The sequence below is a fragment of the Mauremys mutica genome, chromosome 2, assembly GCF_020497125.1.
Source record: "Mauremys mutica isolate MM-2020 ecotype Southern chromosome 2, ASM2049712v1, whole genome shotgun sequence".
Classification (NCBI taxonomy): domain Eukaryota; kingdom Metazoa; phylum Chordata; order Testudines; family Geoemydidae; genus Mauremys; species Mauremys mutica.
The window spans coordinates 180,068,639-180,088,258 of record NC_059073.1 but is presented as its reverse complement, the minus strand read 5'-3'; the positions used below and the strand labels follow the sequence as shown (position 1 = coordinate 180,088,258).

General features: G+C 47.6%; 1 protein-coding gene across 2 annotated transcripts in view; it reads left to right on the top strand.

Annotated features, from left to right (window-relative positions):
• Positions 1-8,798, top strand: part of LOC123362722 — a 64,821-nt gene extending 56,023 nt beyond the window's left edge. For both annotated transcript variants that reach the window (XM_045003161.1, XM_045003163.1), the window contains exon 9: positions 8,745-8,798. In XM_045003161.1, the coding sequence (XP_044859096.1) occupies positions 8,745-8,774 (30 nt within the window). In that variant the 3' untranslated portion in view covers positions 8,775-8,798. The remainder of the gene's footprint in view (positions 1-8,744) is intronic.
• The last annotated feature ends 10,822 nt before the right edge of the window (positions 8,799-19,620 follow it).

The window sequence follows — 19,620 nt, the reverse complement described above, 5'->3', positions numbered from 1 at the left end:
ACCAACCCTAACCCGGACTCAGAATCAGGGGAAGGATCAGTCGGTAAGTGCTATAAACATGGAAACATTTATTTTTTTAAAAACAGGAATAAAAAATATGTAAAAACTATATAAAACCTTTTGCTTAAAAAACTATATAAAGAGAAGGTCCACACAGATAGGGATGGAACAGAAATCCTCCTGGGACAGTTCCACGAAGCTCTCGGAGAGCAGCTCGAAAAGTCTCCGCAGGAGGTTCCTGGGGAGAGGTGCCTTATTTGGTGCTCCGTGGAAGCACACTCTTCCGCGCCAGGCCATCCTAATGTACAGCGGAATCATTGCCTCCACCAGCATGGCAGCGTACGGTCCTGGTCTGTGCAGGGATTCGAGCAGCATCCTCTCTCTCTCTCTCCGAGTGACCCGCCTCAGGCTAATCTCGTTCGGCGACTGCTGCATCTAATTAGGGCAATTAGTGTACTGTTACTATTGTGAATGCTTGACTTTTACTTTGCATAGCAATGACCTTCGCTTAACAGCCACGTGTTGGAGGCCACAGAGGAAAAGCATACAGTGATCTTTCCCGTGCACAGCCGCGAGGGGCTGGAACAGGGTCAGACTTTATGCTTTACAGATTGCCTTCAGCGGGAGGGCACAGCTATCCATTAACTGTTAAGCAGCCTATAGTGTAGTGCTTACCAGGCCTGGCTGCTACACAGATTCAGCTGTACCGCCCCGCTTGTCCGATCTCCTGTGCAAGACCGCAGCCAATGAAAGCGTATTCCGAAATCTCGAACTTGTCCTGAGAGCTCATGAGACTAGGTGCCCTGTATGGTCTTGTTCACAGAAACTGACTAGACTGTGTTCAGTGTTCGCAAACATGTATCTTTTCAAGGAAATCACTTCCTTTTTCCCATCACACAGCTGCGGCTCTTTCACGAACTGCCTCAGCATCCCCCTCACAGAGGCTGGCGCAGATTAGGCGGCGAAAGAAAAAGACTAGGGACGACATGTTCTCGGAACTGATGGCTTGCTCCAGAGCCGAGGCGGCCGAGCAGAGACAGTGGAGGGAGACCCTATGTCAGCACCAGCGCTCACACAGCGAACGGGAGGACAGGTGGCGGCAGGAAGACCAGCAGGCGACTCAAACGCTGCTTGGGCTAATGAGGGAGCAAACGGACACGCTCCGGCGCCTTGTAGATGTTCTGCAGGACCACAGGCAGGAGCAGAGAGCCCCCCTGAACTGTATCTGCAACCGCCTTCCCCCGCCACAAAGTCCTGTCCCCCCCTCACCAAAAATCACAAGAAGGAGGGGCGCTAGGGGCCGTGAAAACTGTCACTCCACCCCAGCAGAGTGCTCATGTACCAAACAGCTCTCATTCCCTAAAGTGTGAGAAGTGCTTCCCTTCCTGGATCACCCAGTCCCAAATCCAAGTTTCATCCCCCCACTGTGTAGTTGAGTATTAAAAGTAGTTTGTTGTTATTCACAGTTTCCGTCACGTTTTCCTTGTCAGAAGACTTTGTGTGAAGGGGGGGGAGGGTTTTTTTAATTGGATAGGACAGCCTCCATTACCAGGGTACAGACTTGGGGGCAGGATCAACAGCAGGACACACACAGACTGCAGTCACTAGGCACTAGGGTCATTCTGGGAGGTGAATGATGCCCCGGGTCAGTCTGTGAGGTGTATGCTGCCCCAGGGTCCTAGCGCCTGACATCCACAAATGGCAAGGCAGGCTGCCCTTACCATGCCCTTCCCCCCTAGCCACGAGCCTCTCCGATGCCCTGAGCCCCAGCAAGAGCCCTCATCCACGGACACATACTCACCCTTCCCACACACCCCTCACCCCTTCCTACGCCCCAACCCCCAGTCCAGAGCCTGCATCCAAACTCCGTCCCAAAGACGGCACCCCTCACCCCTTCCTGCAAACCCACCCCTTCCTGCACACCCACCTGCAACCGTCCTCCCCCCAGAGACCGCTGTAGGAGCAGGAGCCTGTCATTCCTCTAGTGTAGAAGTGGTCTGGACATCAGTGCACACCGTACCCACCACAGTCTGCGTCCATGTTTCAACCCTTGAACAGGAATTCATAATTAAAGAAAACTTTATTAATAATCAGTGTTCCATTAAAGTTATTTTAAAACGTGTGTTGGAAGGGGGGAAACCTGGAGAACGGGGTATGTAACCGTAGATCGAAGTCAACAGTCACTGAAACAGGCTCAGGTTCAGCTTCTCTGTAAATCAACTGGAGAGTCATAGGTTACCCTGCTCTCCGAGGAACCTATCTTTCAAAGCCTCCCGGATGCACAGCGCTTCCCGCTGGGATCTTCTATCGGCACGGCTGTCTGGCTGAGCGTAATCAGCAGCCAGGCGATTGGCCTCAACCTCCCATCCAGCCATAAAGGTCTCCCCCTTGCTCTCACAGAGATTGTGGAGCACACAGCAAGCAGCAATAACAACGGGGGTATTTTTTTCGCTGAGGTCCGAGCGAGTCAGTAAGCTCCTCCATCTCCCCTTGAGACGTCCGAAAGCACACTCCACCACCATTCTGCACTTGCTCAGCCGGTAGTTGAAGAGTTCCTTCTCACTGTCCAAGGCGCCTGTATAGGGCTTCATGAGCCAGGGCATTAGCGGGTAGGCTGGGTCCCCGAGGATCACTGTAGGCATCTGCACATCCCCAACCGTTATTTTGTGGTCCGGGAAGAAACTACCTGCCTGGAGGCGTTTAAACAGACCAGAGTTCCTGAACACACGCGCATCATGAACCTTGCCCGGCCACCCCACGTAGATGTTGGTAAAACGTCCCCTATGGTCCACCAGTGCTTGCGGCACCATAGAAAAGTAGCCCTTTCGGTTAATGTACTCGCTGGCCTGGTGGGCCGGTCCCAGGATAGGGATGTGAGTGCCATCTATAGCCCCACCGCAGTTTGGGAATCCCATCGCGGCGAAGCCATCTATGACGACCTGGATGTTTCCCAGGGTCACTACCTTTGAGAACAGTTGCTCAATGATTGCGTGGGCTACTTGAATCACAGCAAGCCCTATGGTAGATTTGCCCACGCCAAAGTGGTTCGCTACTGACCGGTAGCTGTCTGGCGTTGCAAGTTTCCAGAGGGCTATGGCCACTCGCTTCTGCACAGTCAGGGCTGCTCGCATCCGGGTGTCCTGGTGCTTAAGGGCAGGGGCCAGCAAGTCACAGAGTTCAAGGAAAGTGCCCTTACGCATCCTGAAGTTCTGCAGCCACTGTGATTCATCCCAGACCTGCAGCACTATGCGGTCCCACCAGTCCGTGCTTGTTTCCCGGGCCCAGAATCGCCGTTCCACACCATGAACTTGACCCATTGCCACCATGATCTCCACTGCGCGGCGTACCCTGCTTTGTGAGAGGTCTGCGCCACTCTGTGACTTCCTGTCCTCACCGCGCTGCCGGAGCCTCCTCGCCCGATTTCTCAGCAGCTGACTGTGGAAGAGGTGGACGATGAGGTGCGAGGAGTTGACAATGGCCATAAGTGCAGCGATGATCGCAGCGGGCTCCATGCTCGCAGTGCTGTGGCGTCCGAGCTGTAACCGACCAGAGAAGGGCGCGAACAGATTTCCCGCCGGCGCTTTCAAGGAGAGAGGGCGGGAGTGACGGTTCAATGATGACACTTACCCAAAACCACCCTCGACACATTTTTCCCCCCAGCATGCATTGGGGGGAAATCCCAGGATTCCAGTGGGCAGCGGGGAGTGCGGGAACTGTGGGATAGCTTCCCACAGTGCACCGCTTCCAAAGTCGACACTGGCCCCGTTACTGTGGACTCACACAGTCGAACTAGTGTATTTAGTGTGGATACACAACTTCGACTTCATAAGGTCGATTCCACAAATTCGAATTAAGTTGATTCGAAATAGTCTTGTAGTGTAGACGTACCCAAAGACGGGTTACGTGGTTTACTGTTGTGAAGCTGCCTCCATGTGTAACCTGTTTGCTGTGCTGCATAATGTATTTCTCTACAATTTACACAGGTGACCTTGGGAAATGTATATTTTGGGATAAAAATCTGTTTGACAAAATGCCTGTATACATGTTATCCCCCACAAAATATTTTAAAAAAATTGTAATGCAAGAAATGTTTTATAATATTTGATTAAAAGAAGCAAATTGGTCATACCGTCCATATTACAACAACTGGATCTTAATCACTTTTTATTACATAGCTTTGCCATCTAGTCCAACAAACTAGTGTCCCCTGGGTAACTTCTTGGTAAATTGCTATGAGTTTGGTCAATATAAACATAGGTCGTGAAATCCTGGCCCCACTGATATCAATGACAGTTTTGTCATTGACTTCTATGAGGCGGGATTCCACTCAGAGTCCTTGTCTTGTTTTTTTAATTGAGAGTGAGAGGTGGTCTTTCTTTAATTTTTAGGGATTATGTTTCATTTGCCCTGCTATAACAACAACGTCAAAATATTAGAGCTTTTTCTACTATGAAGATTGATATATATATTGCGTTGCCTTAACAGTCAGACAGTTATCTCACTAATTGATGGTTTTCCATTTACCTAGCTGAATATATATTTGTTGTGTTCACTATTCCATGGAACATTTTTTCTAGATTTTGTTATACCAAGTGGAAATAGAGGGGATCCTAGCAGCTATAAGTTGATAAGGTATTAAAGCCTTGTATTCTCTAAATGCTGAATCAATAAATGGCAAATCTAGTAAATTCACTAGGGTGTCTTTAGGTGAAGTACACCATGTTATTTTCCCCCATCTGGTTGGAAATTTTGATCCAAAATCTTTGTGCTGCTGGGCACCCTCACCAGATGTGTATAAAATATGTATAAAATTCCCTTCTTCTCCACATTCCTTGAAACAGGGACCATTTGTATTTCGGACATGTTTTTGAGTTTTATCAGAGTTAAATACCACGGATATATCAATGTAAAAATAATTTAAATCTGAAAACCAAGGAAGCAGAGCTACTGGGCCAAAATCATACTCTGTTCATTCTCTGAGGTATTTCCATTGATATTATTTCTCCAAGTGACCATAAATTAAGATCTCTGATCCAGAGCTTTTATGTCATGGTTTGAGGGAAAAATGCTTTTATTATCCAATTCACCAGTTGCTAATGGTTCAAATGTAGTCATTTTTCTAAAATAATGTTGTTTAAAAACCTTTTAATGGTTAAGTTTAATTCATTTCAGCAAAGTTAACCTTCCTTCACTGTCTATGTTCCTACACACAGAAGCAATTTATCTTTCAGAAATAATTGCATACACATAGCATCTCTACAGTCCTTGTTGGGTGGGAGCCAGTTTTATCAGTCCAAATCCCACCCTGTACAAGGACTGTCAAAATGTAACTTTGGGAGCCCAGAAGTAGTACAAAATTTGACCTAAAAACTGAGACAGGAGATCAGAGCCTGTGATTGTTTTTCCCTTAGAAGGTAGAGTCCTGCTAGCCTGGAAATGCAAGGATTATGTAGAGGTCATGTGGACTAGGATTAGATTAGATACACTCATGCCTTGTGACACATGAGACAACCCAGTATTTCCACCTCCATCTGTTTAGTGCCACATTTCTTGCTCCATGATAGCAATATCTTTCTCAGTTTTCTTATATGTCATCTGCTGTCCTCCTCATTTCAGTCTTCCACCAAGGGGTATCCAGGGAAAAGTTTGTCTATAAATACCATTTTTTTTACATCAGTATACATGCCCAAACCACTTCAGCCTTCTTTCTCAAATCATTATCTGTACAATCTGTTGGCCAGTCCTTTTTATAACATCAGCATTAGTTACTTTAGTCACTTTCTCTCACCAGTGGACACCAAATATTTTCTGCAAGTCTTTCAGATGGAATGTATTTTGTTTCCTGTTGTGAGCTTCTAGCATTTGAAAACTTTCAGAAGCTTGAGAGCAGGTGTCCTTGTTGAGGGAAATACAGATGCAGTTGCCCTGAACTAGTTTGATTCTATTCTATTCTATAGCATCATGCAGAACACTTTTTGGGTACAGAAAGTAATGTTTTTCTTCAACAATTATCACACAGCAGTTGGTTGTCTTTCTTTGATAATTTACAGATCACACCTTTCTTCCAAACCTCTGGGCAGAGTTCTTTCTCCCAAACTATATTACCAAATTTATGTATTTCATGACCTCCCACATCCTCATCAGCTTTAAACAGTTCAGCAGTGATCTTGTGTTCACCAGACACGTTACTATTTTGTAGCTGCTTAATTGCTTTCTTTATTTCTGCTTCCAGAATTTCTAGCAGTTTAATTCTTCACCTTCTTTGCATCTATCTTTTGGAATTGTGGGATCTGGCTTGTTTGAGTACCTCATTAAAAATGTTCTCGCTATTGTTCCTTTTGCTCTGTTTGCGTTGTTAATAATCTTCCATTTTTTGCTTTTATGATACCACTGTGACTGTGGAATGATGCTGGCAATTGCGTGGCTCTGGTTGGTTGAGTACTGCATTAAAATGTTCCCATCATCATTCGTTTTGCTCTGCTTCCATTGTTAACAGCCTTCCATTTTTCACTTTTACAATACCACTTTGACTCCGGAACCATGATGACGGTTGCTTACACACCTGAAATTATTCCTTAGTCACCTTTCACTGATGCTTCTTTGGCTTCTCTTGGTTCTTTATCAAACCATTCTCTCTCATCTTGCCGAATAACTTCTTTACTTCTTTGTCTTTCTCTATATGTTCCTGCTACAGCGGGCATTGTTTTTGTCATGCCACCTCTGCTTGCCTCTTTTTAAAGGCTTTTCTTTCCTCAATCAATTTCTATATTTATGACTCTATCCACTCTTCTTTCCTTGATCCTCTTGGTCCAAGTGAAGTTGTGGCCGTTTCTTGGCACACATCGCTAAAGCAAGCCCATTTTTTCTCTATTCCATCATTCATTATCTGTCACTCTTGAAATCTATTTGAGAGCTGGATTTTAAAATATTGGCCAGGATGGGAAAGGAGAGATGGTGCAGAACTTGTCTGATGGGGGAGGATTGGGGCATATAGCTGGATGACTGGGAACAGGAGTACTGTCATGTAGCTGATATGAAAGGGATGTTTCATGGATGGAAAAGGGAGCCAAGTCATGTGACTCTCTTGGTTAGGTAAGAGGAAAGGAAGAGCAAAACTCATGTGGACCTACTGGGAAAGATGGGATTTGCAAAGATTGGAGTAAGCTTTGGATACATAACCATAGCCAGATTCTGGTCTCATTTACATCAGTTTAAATTTGGAGTCGCTTTAAATCTGCAGTAACTCTACTGCTGTCAATATTATTGCTAATTATTTTTATAGTATGGCAATTTACAGCACTGATAAAGATGTATTTCTTGCCCCCAAAGAGTTGACAATCTAAATAGACAAAAATAAACTGGAAGAGATGACAACACAGGGAGGTGTGGAAGAGGGGAAAGATGAGAGAGAATACAATATGAGTCTGACTCTCAGGAGGCTAATGAAGGTTCTTCAAGAAAACAGAGATTTTTTTTGTATTTTAGTTGTATTTTTATGATTTACATTTATTTATTTAAAGTCTATAAGGGCCAGATTTTTAAAGGTATATTGGTGCTAGTGGGATTTTCAAATGCATCTAATTGATTAAAACACTTTGATTTCAATGGGTGTTGGGTGTCTAGATGTATTTTAAAATCTGGTCCTAAGAGACAGATAAGATACTTGCATATTTAGGTGACACGAGATGGACTGAAGTACTTAACTTGATGCACCTAAATTTAAAAATTTGGAGCTATGTGTTTGTGAACTGGGTGTCATTCCTGCTATGTCTCTTTGGTAATATATTGCCTCCAAAACTTAATGTTGTTATTTACCAGCCAGTTATCTTGGGTTCCCTGAGGACGATCTTGGATCTTAAATGAAAGCAAGGATGGGAAGTTAATTTGGGGAAGAATTTGTTTGCTCAATTTTGAGCCAGCTGATGTTATGCTTAGGATGCAACCAATCCTTATTATAACAAAGATTGAAGGCCTAGGGAAGGCATTTGAGGTCTGTGAACTTAACCCCGCCTAGGCACTTGAGCAGAAATAAGTATTTTATGTTACCATGTGGCTTTTTGTACTTTAAGAGAAAGGAAATAAATACTTTGGTAAGATGATGTCTCTCTCTTTTTATCTGAAACCAGAAGGAATCATTTATGGTGGAATCACACCAAAGTTTTAGCACCAATATTATCCCAGGCCATGTAAGGAAACTCTGAATGCTTAGCCTTGCTCTGATCAAACCACTTAAGCTTTCTTTGCTGCATTTTCCCCATGTATAGCAGACTTACCTACTCTTAAAGGTAATCAGCAGATTGGATAGTCAGTGTCTGTAAAGTGCTAACTATTGCCATCATTTCCATCCCTCCTCTCCTGTCCCACATGACTGCTTTTTAATTGTTAATAATTTCTTTACTTCTTTGTCTTTCTCTACATTCTCCTGTTGCTGCAACATTTCTTTTTCTATGTTCTATCCTTCTGTTTTTATTTTCAGCATAGATTTGAAATAACCTTCTTGCATTGGCATCATGCCTTCTTTTTGGAGAGCTTAGATATATATTCAAAGAGAACGAAACCATTTATTACAAGGAGTTGGATAATTCTGCCACTACTATAGCCATGATGAATTGCAGCTTTAACCTCAGTCGGTGGTGTCTTATTTGGCGTAGCAAATCAGCATGAATTGAAAGTCCTGGATTCTGAAGTTTTGGACAAATCCTCAGAATTAGCAAGATGTTTGCAATTTACAAATTCTCTTTCAGTGTGGAATTCTGAACTTGAGGAGGGTCTGAAGAGGTCAATGGACTCATGCGCCCAACCGCAGATTGATTTGCCATGCTGGAGGGGGGAGCCTCTCGTGTCTGCCTCTCTTTCCCAGGATGGAGGTGGATGTCTATTTGTTCTCTGCCTGCCAGGTAATAGAGGGAATGGGAGCTGTCATGGGAGCCGTTCTTGTCTTTCTTTTCAGGAGGACATGGGGGCGGGGGGAGGGCAGGGGCGGATACTTGATTTGACCAACCTGTCCTTAAACTGTCGATATGGAGCTTCTGTAGTACTGGTCCTCTCTACCTTTTCTTCATCAGCTAGGCAGTCTCTTGCTGCTGCAGCAGTCTGCTCTTGTTCTACAGCAGTGGAACTTTATACTATCATATGCCCTCCGTGTTCAGAGCAAGTGAGCTAAGGCCTTATCTTGACATGTGCTAGCTGATCATATGAACAGCAGAAGAACCTTTTCTCCTTCACATTTCTCACTGAGATGAGTTTAAATGGAAAGTGGAATGCAATCTGCGATTTCCCTCCCCAGGGGCTCTCAAGTGAACAGGCAGGCTAGGCAGAAGCTCCAGGGAAGCTTCTGTTTCCTGCTAGCCACTGGCTGCTCCCTAGTGGCTGGGCCCAAGCAGGGGAGCACTGGGCATATGGAAGAGACAGTCCCCCTGCCCTCAGTGGTTAACCTGAGGTTGAAGGAAAGTGCCATTTGGAGCCATCCTTAACAACCACTGAATTAGCAATCCATCAGAGGCAAGTGACATGTTAAAATCTGTTTCTGTGATCATTTCTCCACCCCTGGCACATTATTCCAATTGTTTTTCTCAGCACTTGTCCCCGCTAGAGTATCCTAGATCCTATGCAATTTAATTTTTAATGGTTAAGTATGTATCCAAATTAATGTGTAAGCTCCAGAACTGCTTCACATTCCAATTCCAGTTCCATTCCAGCTGTGCCCCTCAGGCTTCCAACACACAGGAGCATCCTGATATGAGTCATCTGGATGTCAAACGGACTGCATTGTTCTGTGGGAAACACAGACCCATAACTAGAAAAGAAAATCTTCCTAATCATACAGTTACACAGTAACTAGTATACATAGAGTTTAAAGCTCATGAAATTTCAGTTTCAAATCATATTAAGTTTTTGCATTTACAGTAAGTTTCTAAGCAAATATGAAAATTACAGTGTAGAGGAGCACAGCTTATAAATTTGAAATAAACAAATTTATGGTTAGGAAAGCAGAACCTGAGGGCAAGTCTCCACTACTGCGCTGCAACAATGCAGCTGCCCCACTGCACCGATGCAGCTGCCCCGCTATAGCGCATCTGGTGAAGATGCTCTATGCTGATGGGAGAGTGTCTCCCGCCGACATAGAGCAGTGTGGACACTGCTTTAAGTTGACATAACTTATGTCACTCAGGGTGGTGTCATTTTCACATACCTGAACGTAGGTGCTGGAACGAGGTATGCTGTTAAACTCCCTGGCTTGAAGTGGTTTCCATTATATACAGGGGTTACAGTTTGGTTCAATGGCTCTCAGCATCCCTATTATAAAAACTGTTCCAGCATCCCTGCCCCTGACCGTCATAAGTGACATTGACGTAAGTGGTAGTGTAGACCAGCCCTGAGAAGCAAGTCAACATCACTCAGACGTGTACAAGCATATTGCAGGAAGGACTCCTAAAATGTGTGTAATGGGACTAGTAACATTTGACCATTGTTGTTAATATTTGCATAATGCCTGCGTGTTGGGCATTTGAAATATTTGATAAAAGGATCAGAGGTTGCAAACAACTGCATCTTTCTAATTCTAGAGGGCTGGCCTGAAGTCTTCCTGATTTCACGGGACATTGAAAATCTGATATTTTCTCCTGCTTCGTTGATTTATTTTTCTATTACAGATAAAACAGCCTCTGGCTGATCTCAGTAGTGGAGATTAGCCCTGAAACAGTACTTTTTATTCTTAAGGATGTAAATTGTCAAACAAAATCGGTCTTGTTGATTTTTGCATTGCTAATTTTATGGTGAGTCCCTCATGACTCAAAATATTTGCAACATTTTCTCAAACAAACAAAAAAGGATGTTTCCCATGGCACAATATATGATCTTTTTGTTACACTATATTTAGAAAGAGTGGACATTCAATACCTCCTAGATAGCTTCCAAGCTATTAACCCCACAAGTTAATCTTAAAAACTATCAGAAGAAGTTATTTTTGTTTCCCTGTTTGAGGCCTTGAAAGCCAGTTGGGGAGGTATGCTGTAATCTGTCAGAGTAACAGTCAGAATTTTGCAGCAAACTAATACAATCTGCAGTATATAGCAACCACAAATTATTCTTATTAAAGATCATGGTTTTATAATATAAATAATAATAGGAGATATACCTATCTCCTAGAACTGGAAGGGACCTTGAAAGGTCATTGAGTCCAGCCCCCTGCCTTCACTAGCAGGACCAAGTACTGATTTTTGCCCCAGATCCTTAAGTGGCCCCCTCAAGGATTGAACTCACAACCCTGGGTTTAGCAGGCCAATGCGCAAACTACTGAGCTATCCCTCCCCTGTTTTATGGCACAAGCCTGCATTTTGAGCAGTGCAGGACCACCAGCTCCTGAGGCAGGTGGAGGAGTGGTTATGTTTCAGGAAGGTACAATCCCTCCCCACACTCTAATGCATATGGGAAGAATGCAGGCTGCACCAACCTTGCAGAGGCTCTCTGAGGTATAGTTAAAATTTACATAATTTCTTTGAAAACATGTAGTGCTACATAAGTATTAATAGCATTGGATGAGATTCTGCAACACTTACCTTGGCTAGCACTTTCTCATATGAGTAGTCCAATTCATTTCAGTGGCACTATTTGCATAAGAACTACTCAGCATGAATAAGGGCTACATAACTGGGTTGATTATTAGGGCTCCCAAAGCTGCATTGCACAGAGGACAGCCAACATTTTCTGATGTTCCTCAGTCCAAACGCTGTTGTGCCTTCCAGAGAGCACAGAGGTTCCAAAATAAAGTGGATTGACAAAGGGAGTGTGGATGGGCAGGACCCGCTTCTGGTGGGTTAAGGAAGAGGGTTTATTTTGGTGGTTGACAGTCCAGAAGTCAGCAACCATGAAACATTCTGGTATCTTTTTCTGAGGTCACAAGCCCAGAGAAGAAAGAAGAACTTGCCAGCTACTTAGTTAACAATTCCTTCAGCTTGTGCAGCAGCAGATTTTACACAATACCCCAAAATGTCAACGCATAGACTCAAGGTCAGAGGGGACCATTATGGTCATCTAGTCTGACCTCCTGCACAATGCAGGCCACAAAATTTCATCCACCCACTCCTGTAACAAACCCCTAACCTATGTCTGAGTTATTGAAGTCCTCAAATCGTGGTTTAAAGACCTCAAGGTGCAGAGAATCCTCCAGCAAGTGACCCGTGCCCCATGCTGCAGAGGGGGGCTAATGAAGTGGCCTGATTTTCAGTAGTGCTGAGCACCCAGAATTTTCAAATGGAGTTATATGTCAGAAAATCAAACCTCTTATTTAGGTGCCTCATTTTAGGCACCTAAGTTGGCAACTGTGGGCCCTCAGTGTCCCTCATCTTATGACCCGATAACCACAAATTAGATCAGGGGTCTCAAACATGCGGCCCGCGGAGCTCTTCCCTGCGGCCCGCAGAGCTCCCCAGGGCCGCCCAGAGGGGGGGGCAAAGGGGGCAATTTGCCCCGGGCCCCGGGCTCCGCAGGGGCCCCCAAGAGAAAAGCGGAGGCTCCCGCCTCCGCCCCTCTCCTGGAGCCTTTCCCTCCCCCCCTCACCCCCCCCCTCTTACCCGAGCGCGTCTCCGTCCGAGCGCCTGAGCCCCGCCCCGATCCGAGCCGCGTGGGGAGGGGGCGGGGCTGGGAGCTCTGGGCTGAGCGCTGCGCTCGGCGTGGAGCTCACAGCCCCGCCCCCTCACCACGCGGCTCTGAGCGGGATGGAGCTCAGGCCTCGCCGGAGACGCGCTCGGGTAAGGGGGGGGGGAAGCGGGAGCCGCCGGGGCCGGGCCGTGGGGGGGGGGAAGGGAAGCGAGACCCGCCGGGCCGGGCCGGGCCGGGCCGGGCCGGGGGGTGGGGGAGGGAAGCGAGACCCGCCGGGGCTGGGCCGGGCCGGGCCGGGGGGTGGGGAGGAAGGGAAGGGAAGCGAGACCCGCCGGGCCGGGCCGGGGGTGGGGAAGGGAAGCGAGACCCGCCGGGGCCGGGCCGGGCCGGGGGGTGGGGGAGGGAAGCGAGACCCGCCGGGGCGGGCTGGGGGTGGGGAAGGGAAGCGAGACCCGCCGGGGCCGGGCCGGGGGGTGGGGGAGGGAAGCGGGACCGGCCGGGGCGGGGGAGGGAAGCGGGACCGGCCGGGGTGGGGAAAAGAGGGACCCGCCGCCGCCGAAGCGCAGCCCGGTCTTCGGCGGTGGGGGGCCCCTTCTGTTCCGGGACCCGCCGCCTAAGTGCCCCGCCGCCAAGCCACCAAACAGCTGTTGGTGGCGCTTAGCACTTTCCAGGAGGGAGGGGGGAGGAGCGGGGAGCCGCGCGCTTAGGGGAGGAGGTGGAGAAGAGACAGGGCAGGGGCGGGGCCTCATGGAAGGGGTGGATTGGGGGTGGGGCCAGGGGCAGCAAGGGGGCGTGTCAGTGATGCGGCCCTTGGGCCAATGCACTAGTCCTCATGCGGCCCTCGGGGTCATTTGAGTTTGAGACCCCTGGCCTAGAAAATAAATTATACCTGCATCTATATTTATATGCAACAATGAATCCTGGCATAGATCCTCAACCTATATCAGCCCCATTTTAGAATGTTCATCTCTCAGACACTTTTGGAATCAGGTGCTTGATTTTGACCCTCACTCTGGGCATTCTCTAGGAGACTGCATTGCTGGTGATTTTTCAAGTGTTTGGGGACTCGCGGATGTCATTGAAGTGGTTTTCAAGTCAGTTGCTCTCACAGTCAAACGCCGAACTACAGTTCATTGGCTCATGTCATGACCTCCCTCCTGAGAATCTTACTTTGAGCTGTCTTTTAAAACAGGAGCACATGAAAAATGGGACCACATCTATGGAAATGAAGAATAGGTTTTAGACAAACTTGTCAATCATTTTAGAGTCTTTACCATCAATTTGCCAATATGTCATATTCAGGCCATGCTCTCTCAGATCCCCCTGTAGGCGAACAGCAGGGAGAAGCAGGTAGGACCATGGCACTGGCATTTACCCCTCTTCTCACCAGCCCATGGTGGAGTAAGCAAGCCTACAGGATGGGGAATTATGCCAGGCACTGGGCTGCTTAGGAGGGATTGTGCCTCTGAGACACACTCCTGTAGGACAGTGCATCTCAATGCTTCCCCCTCCTTGGGTCACTGCCTAAATGGCATGGTTTGGCCCTATATCTGTGTGAATATATTGCCCTCTATTGGCTAATTGTGGTTCATTAAGAGCATAAGGGTGTCTCTATAGCTGACAATAGCAATGCTGTTTTAGATAGAGGGGTTGGCTGGCTCAGAGACAGAAGCAAGAGGGAACAGATAAAGGAGATATGGAGAAGTAAAATAATCATGGTAGGAACAAGGCATGCCAAACTTTACCTCAGTCATTTTGCTTATATGTTGTAACCTTTTCTTTATCCTTGGTCAGGGATCTGCCTTATTCTATGTCTGTGAGGCACCTAGCAATCTTATGGGCTCTAGAATAATATATAACTAGAGGGCACACACTTTGTTGCTTCTCTGGACTGAGTTCATGGTACACACCAGGAGTTTCTTGCATCCCATCATTCCCACACAAAAGTTCTCTGTGTGCCACTCTCCCATCCCCCTCTATTTCAGGGACTCCCTGAGTTCCTCATGCCAGGGATTCTGTGTGTCACCCAGCTCCTCCCATCTATAGACAATTACAGAGGTGGTTGACACTGCTGGGTCTGCTGCTAACCAGATGTCAAGGGCTCCATGTATCCTCCATTCCCCTCTTCTGGTTTTCCAGTTTTCATCCAAAGCAACAGGGCTGTGTGTTCAGCCCTAGAACTTGGGTCCTAAGGCCTGATCCAAAGCCAATAGAAGTCAACTCAAACGCTCCCATTGACTTCAATGGGTTTTAGATGACACCGCAAGTTCCAACTTTGCATGTATATGTGGTTTACTACAAAAATGTGATAGTCTTTTCATAGTGAAGGTTGAAACCTTGATCCTATTATAAGGTGATTTTGATTTCCCCACTAGCTTAAAAAAACCAAACCCCTTATGCTTTCACTCTTTAAGATTAGGTCTCAATGGCAATTGGATTGTGTTCTGAACATTGTAAATAAATTTGAGATGACAAGACTTTAAGATGGCTCCTTTTTAAAATTTTTGCAGTTTAATGTTTGTTTCTATCCCTTGATCTATCCGACAAAATCATATTAAACCATGACATTGTAAACAGATTTTGACATTGGCTTATGCAAGAGGCACCTTTCAAGGGCAAGTACAGGGCAATATTTAAGAAAGTACCTTTATTTTATAAAAAGAGTAAAAACATGAAGGAAGAATATTTTCATCATCATTACTGAAATGACCTACTATAGAAAAGTCAAAGGAAGCTCTAAGGTTTGGTAAACGAAGACTCCTTCTGACCAGTGCAGAGGACTCCTGCTCTGAGAGCAATGTGCACAAATTCTGAGTTCTTAGTCTTTCCCTGAAGAGCCCAAATAAATCTCTGAGCTCACACAATTCCACTCTTAGGTGTTAACCTGACCACTCCCAATTCCTACATGAAATAATGGGCACAGATCATCTTCAGTTAGTGTACATGAGCATATGTGCTAGCGTAAATGAGCAAATGGAGCTGCCTCCCTTTATAGAGGCTGAGGATCAGTTACAGAAAGTTTACGTGATTTGATAAGGTAGCTTGTGGCAGAGTCATGAACAGAACACTAATTTATGCAGCGCTAGACTCCATACTCCCCCCCCACCCAAGCCATGGTGCCTCTTACAAGCTGTTAAAATCTCTGTATTTAGGCCAACTGTACAACTGAGTTAATATTTATCCATCTCTGCAAAGTTCTGATGACAAAACAAATATGTAAGAACAAAGAATCATATTTTTTTTCAGATGACGTAACTAATGCACAAAACCTTCAGTGACCTGATTGGGCGGCACTAAGGTTTAGTGCAGGCCTGCACAACATACGGCCCGCAGGCCGCATGTGGCCCGCAGAGCCTCACTGTGCGGCCCACGGGGGGATTCTAAATCCCCCCCACACGGCGCTCTGCGGGCAGTCCAGAGCCCTTTGAATCCCAGCCGCGGCCGGGAGTCAGAGGGCTCTGGGCTGCCGGCAGCCGTGGGGAGCCCAGAGCCCTTTAAATCTCCGCCGCGGCTGGGTATCAGAGGAGTCTGGGCTGCCCGCAGCGGCGGGGAGCCCAGAGCCCTTTAAATCCCATCTGGGGCCGGGAGTCAGAGGGCTCAGGGCTCCCCGCGGCTGCCGGCAGCCCAGAGCCCTTTGAATCCCAGCCCGCGGCCGCTGATTGCCCCCTCACCGGACCCCTGCCCCTAACTGCCCCCCAGGACCCACCCCCTATCTAAATGCCGCTGCTCCTTGTCCCCCGATTGCCCCCTCCCGAGACCCCTGCCCCAACTGCCCCTTGGGACCCCAGTCCCTATCTAAGCCTCCCTTCTCCTTGTCCCCAACTGCCCCCTCCTGAGACCCCCCCAACTTCCCCCCAGGACCCCACCCCCTACCTGTCCCCTGATAAACCTCTGGGACTCCCATGCCTATCCTACTGCTGCCTGTCCCCGACTGCCCCTCCAAACCTCTGCCCCATCCAACCCCCCCTGCTCCTTGTCCCTTGACTGCCCCCCGGAACTCCCTACCCCTTCTCCAACCCCCAAACCGCTACTGTGCCACTCAGACCAGCGTGTCTGGCTCCGTGCAGCTCCAGACACGCTGCTGCCATGCTCCTCCGTGGAGCCCACAGCCCCTTCCCCCCCCAGCACCTGCCTTCCAGATTTGAACACCTCAAAATTCAGGAGTGCTCAAGCTCAGTTTGGGCAGCTTTTACTTCATTTCTCCCAAATCAAATATACTGATCCACTGTAACTTGCTGTAGAAAAAGTAGGATAAAATTGAGCAAGAAATGCTTATTAGGACTGGAATTGCTATTTTCAACAGCCATTGCCTTTTTATTTGTTTGAAAGGAAGACAGTGATATTGCATTAGCAAATTCCCCATAGAAAGAAAGAGTGGAACAAAAGAATAATAAAGGCACCTCAACTTTTCCTCATTTATGGAGGACAGTCTTATAATGTGCATCCAGATATCCTCCAATCACACAAGCTGAAAATTGTTCCACTTTACTGCAGCTCTGTAACCATATGGGAACCAATCCTGTCTGTGTTTTGTGCACATCCAAAATTCCTGCTGAATGACCTGCCCTGGGAGCGAGTTACTAGTGATCCAGGGCTGGGGCGGCAGGAGGTGTGGGGGGACACTGGTGGGGGGGGGAGCCCAGGGCTGGGGCAGCAGCAGGGTGGAGGGAGGGCACTGGTGGGAGGAAAGGGGGAAGCCCAGTGCTGGGGTGGCAGGGGGTGTGTGTGGGTGGGGGGAGAGCCCAGGACTGGGGCAGCAGGAGGGTACAGGGGGGAGCCCAGGGCTGGGAAAGGGGGCAGCCAAATTTTTTTTTGCTTGGGGCAGCAAAAAACTTAGAGCCGGCCCTGCCGGGTTCCCCCAGCCACCGGCGCCCCGGGCCCTTTAATTTGACCCTGAGGGCTCCCAGCCACCTCTTTAGCTGGGAGCCCCTGGTTGATTTAAAATAAAGTATCACCTCCCCACTCCCAACCTTCCTTTTTGGCCCACAGCTGTTTTGGTGGGGCGGCGCTGGGGAAGGAGGGTTTGTTTCCGCAGGGGTGGGCGGCCCTGGGGTGGGGTGTTTCCGTGGGGCCAGGAGGTTTCGGCCCTCAGCTGTTTTCTTTGGATGAATGTGGCCTTCGCCGCTTTACGAGTTGTGCAGGCCTGGGTTAGTGGATAAGTCATTGACAAAGGAACAAAAAGTGTGAATTATAGTCTTGTGGAACCTGAGGTATTCTGATGTCACTTTTTATCAGTGTTTGGGGTGAAGTGAGGTTGTGCAGTGAATACATGTGAAGCTAAGTTAGTGTTGCCCCTTTTTGACCTGAGCAGCTAGTCAAAGTTTGGGACTTGGGGATGTTCCAGCTGGGAATGGAAATGGATGATGATGACTAGTAGTTTCTTTTATGAAGTCTTGTTTATTTACAAGCAATATACAAAGACCCGCTTCTCCAAATGCAAGTGGAACCAAAAAAACATGGGAGAGCTTCTTTGTGTACAGCCCCAAGCCTCTTTCGCCAGCACCAGACCCAGATCCTTCCTCTAGGCCGGCTTCTCAGGGTCACAATGCTCACAGGTTGAGGCTGCTGCTTGGCTTTCTTCCTGCCTCTGAGTCTTTCTCAGTTGTGTATGTTCTGCGTTCCCTCACCCAAACAACACTCAGCAAAACTCCTAGGCGAGTTCACAACCTCTTTGGTCTTGGGGGGTGGGGATTTGTGATTAATTTATTCTGACAGTTATATTAATTGAAGGGTATGTTCACATGCAGTCTCAAAGAGCTCTGTGACCCATGCCGTCACCAGTGTCACTCAGCATAACATTAGCTATGGAGTGGATGTGTGTATCTCTTCTGGTCCCTACTGAAAGAGGCAGATTTCCACAGGAGATATGACCAGAGAGCACTGAAGGCAAACCGCTGTTGTGTGTTCACACTGTCAGCTGCCTGTGCAATAGTGTGTTCACACTTGCGGCGCTATTCGGAGTGGTGCATTCTGGGCAGCTATCCCCCAGAGCATCTCTTCCTCTTCTGCTGCTAAGAGTTGTGGAAGGCAGAGGGGGTAGCGGGGCATCCTGGGTCCTGTCCCAATTCCCTGATATGCATTGCTTCACATCCCAGCAATCCCTGTGCTTCCATCTGCATTTGGCGCCATCTTTCAATGGGTTGTGTACTGTGCACTCTGCCTCTTCGGTCTGCAGGAATGGATCCTGCACTGTTGACCAATATGCTGCTTGCTCTGACTACCACGTCATGAGTGGCAGTGGAGTTATTCCTTAAACTACAAAGGCAAGAGGAGTGCAACATTGATCTCACCACGTGTAGTACCTATGACACAAGATTGGTTGTGGCATTCATAGAGGTGCTGACCACAGTGGTACGGCACTTTTAGGCTCAGGAAACAAGCACTGAGTGGTGGGATCACATCGTCATGCACGTCTGGGATGACGAGCAGTGGTTGCAGAACTTTCAGATGAGGAAAGCCACATTCATGGGACTGTGTGGTGAGCTTGCCCCTGCTCTGTGGCACAAGGACATGAGAATGAGAGCTGCCCTGCCATTGGAGAATCGCATGGCGATTGCACTGTGGAAGCTGGCTACTCCAGACTGCTACTGATCGGTCGCTAACCAATTCGGAATGGGAAAGTCGATTGTTGACAGAAGTGTGCAGGGCCATTAATCGCATCCTGCTCCAAAAGACCATGAGTCTGGGCAATGTGCAAGACATTGTGGATGGCTTTGCACAAATGGGCTTCCCTAAATGTGGATGAGTGATAGATGGCACGCATATTCCAATTCTGGCACCAGACCACCTAGCCACTGAGTACATTAATCGTAAGGGATATTTCTCAATGGTTCTCCAGGCACTTGTTGATCACCGTGGGCATTTCACAGACATTAACGCAGGCTGGTCCAGAAAGGTGCATGATGCATGCCTCTTTCAGAACACTGGCCTGTTCAGGAAGCTGCTAGCAGGGACTTTCTTCCAGGACTAGAAGATCACCATAGGAGAAGTTACAATGTCCATTGTGATCCTGGGAGACCC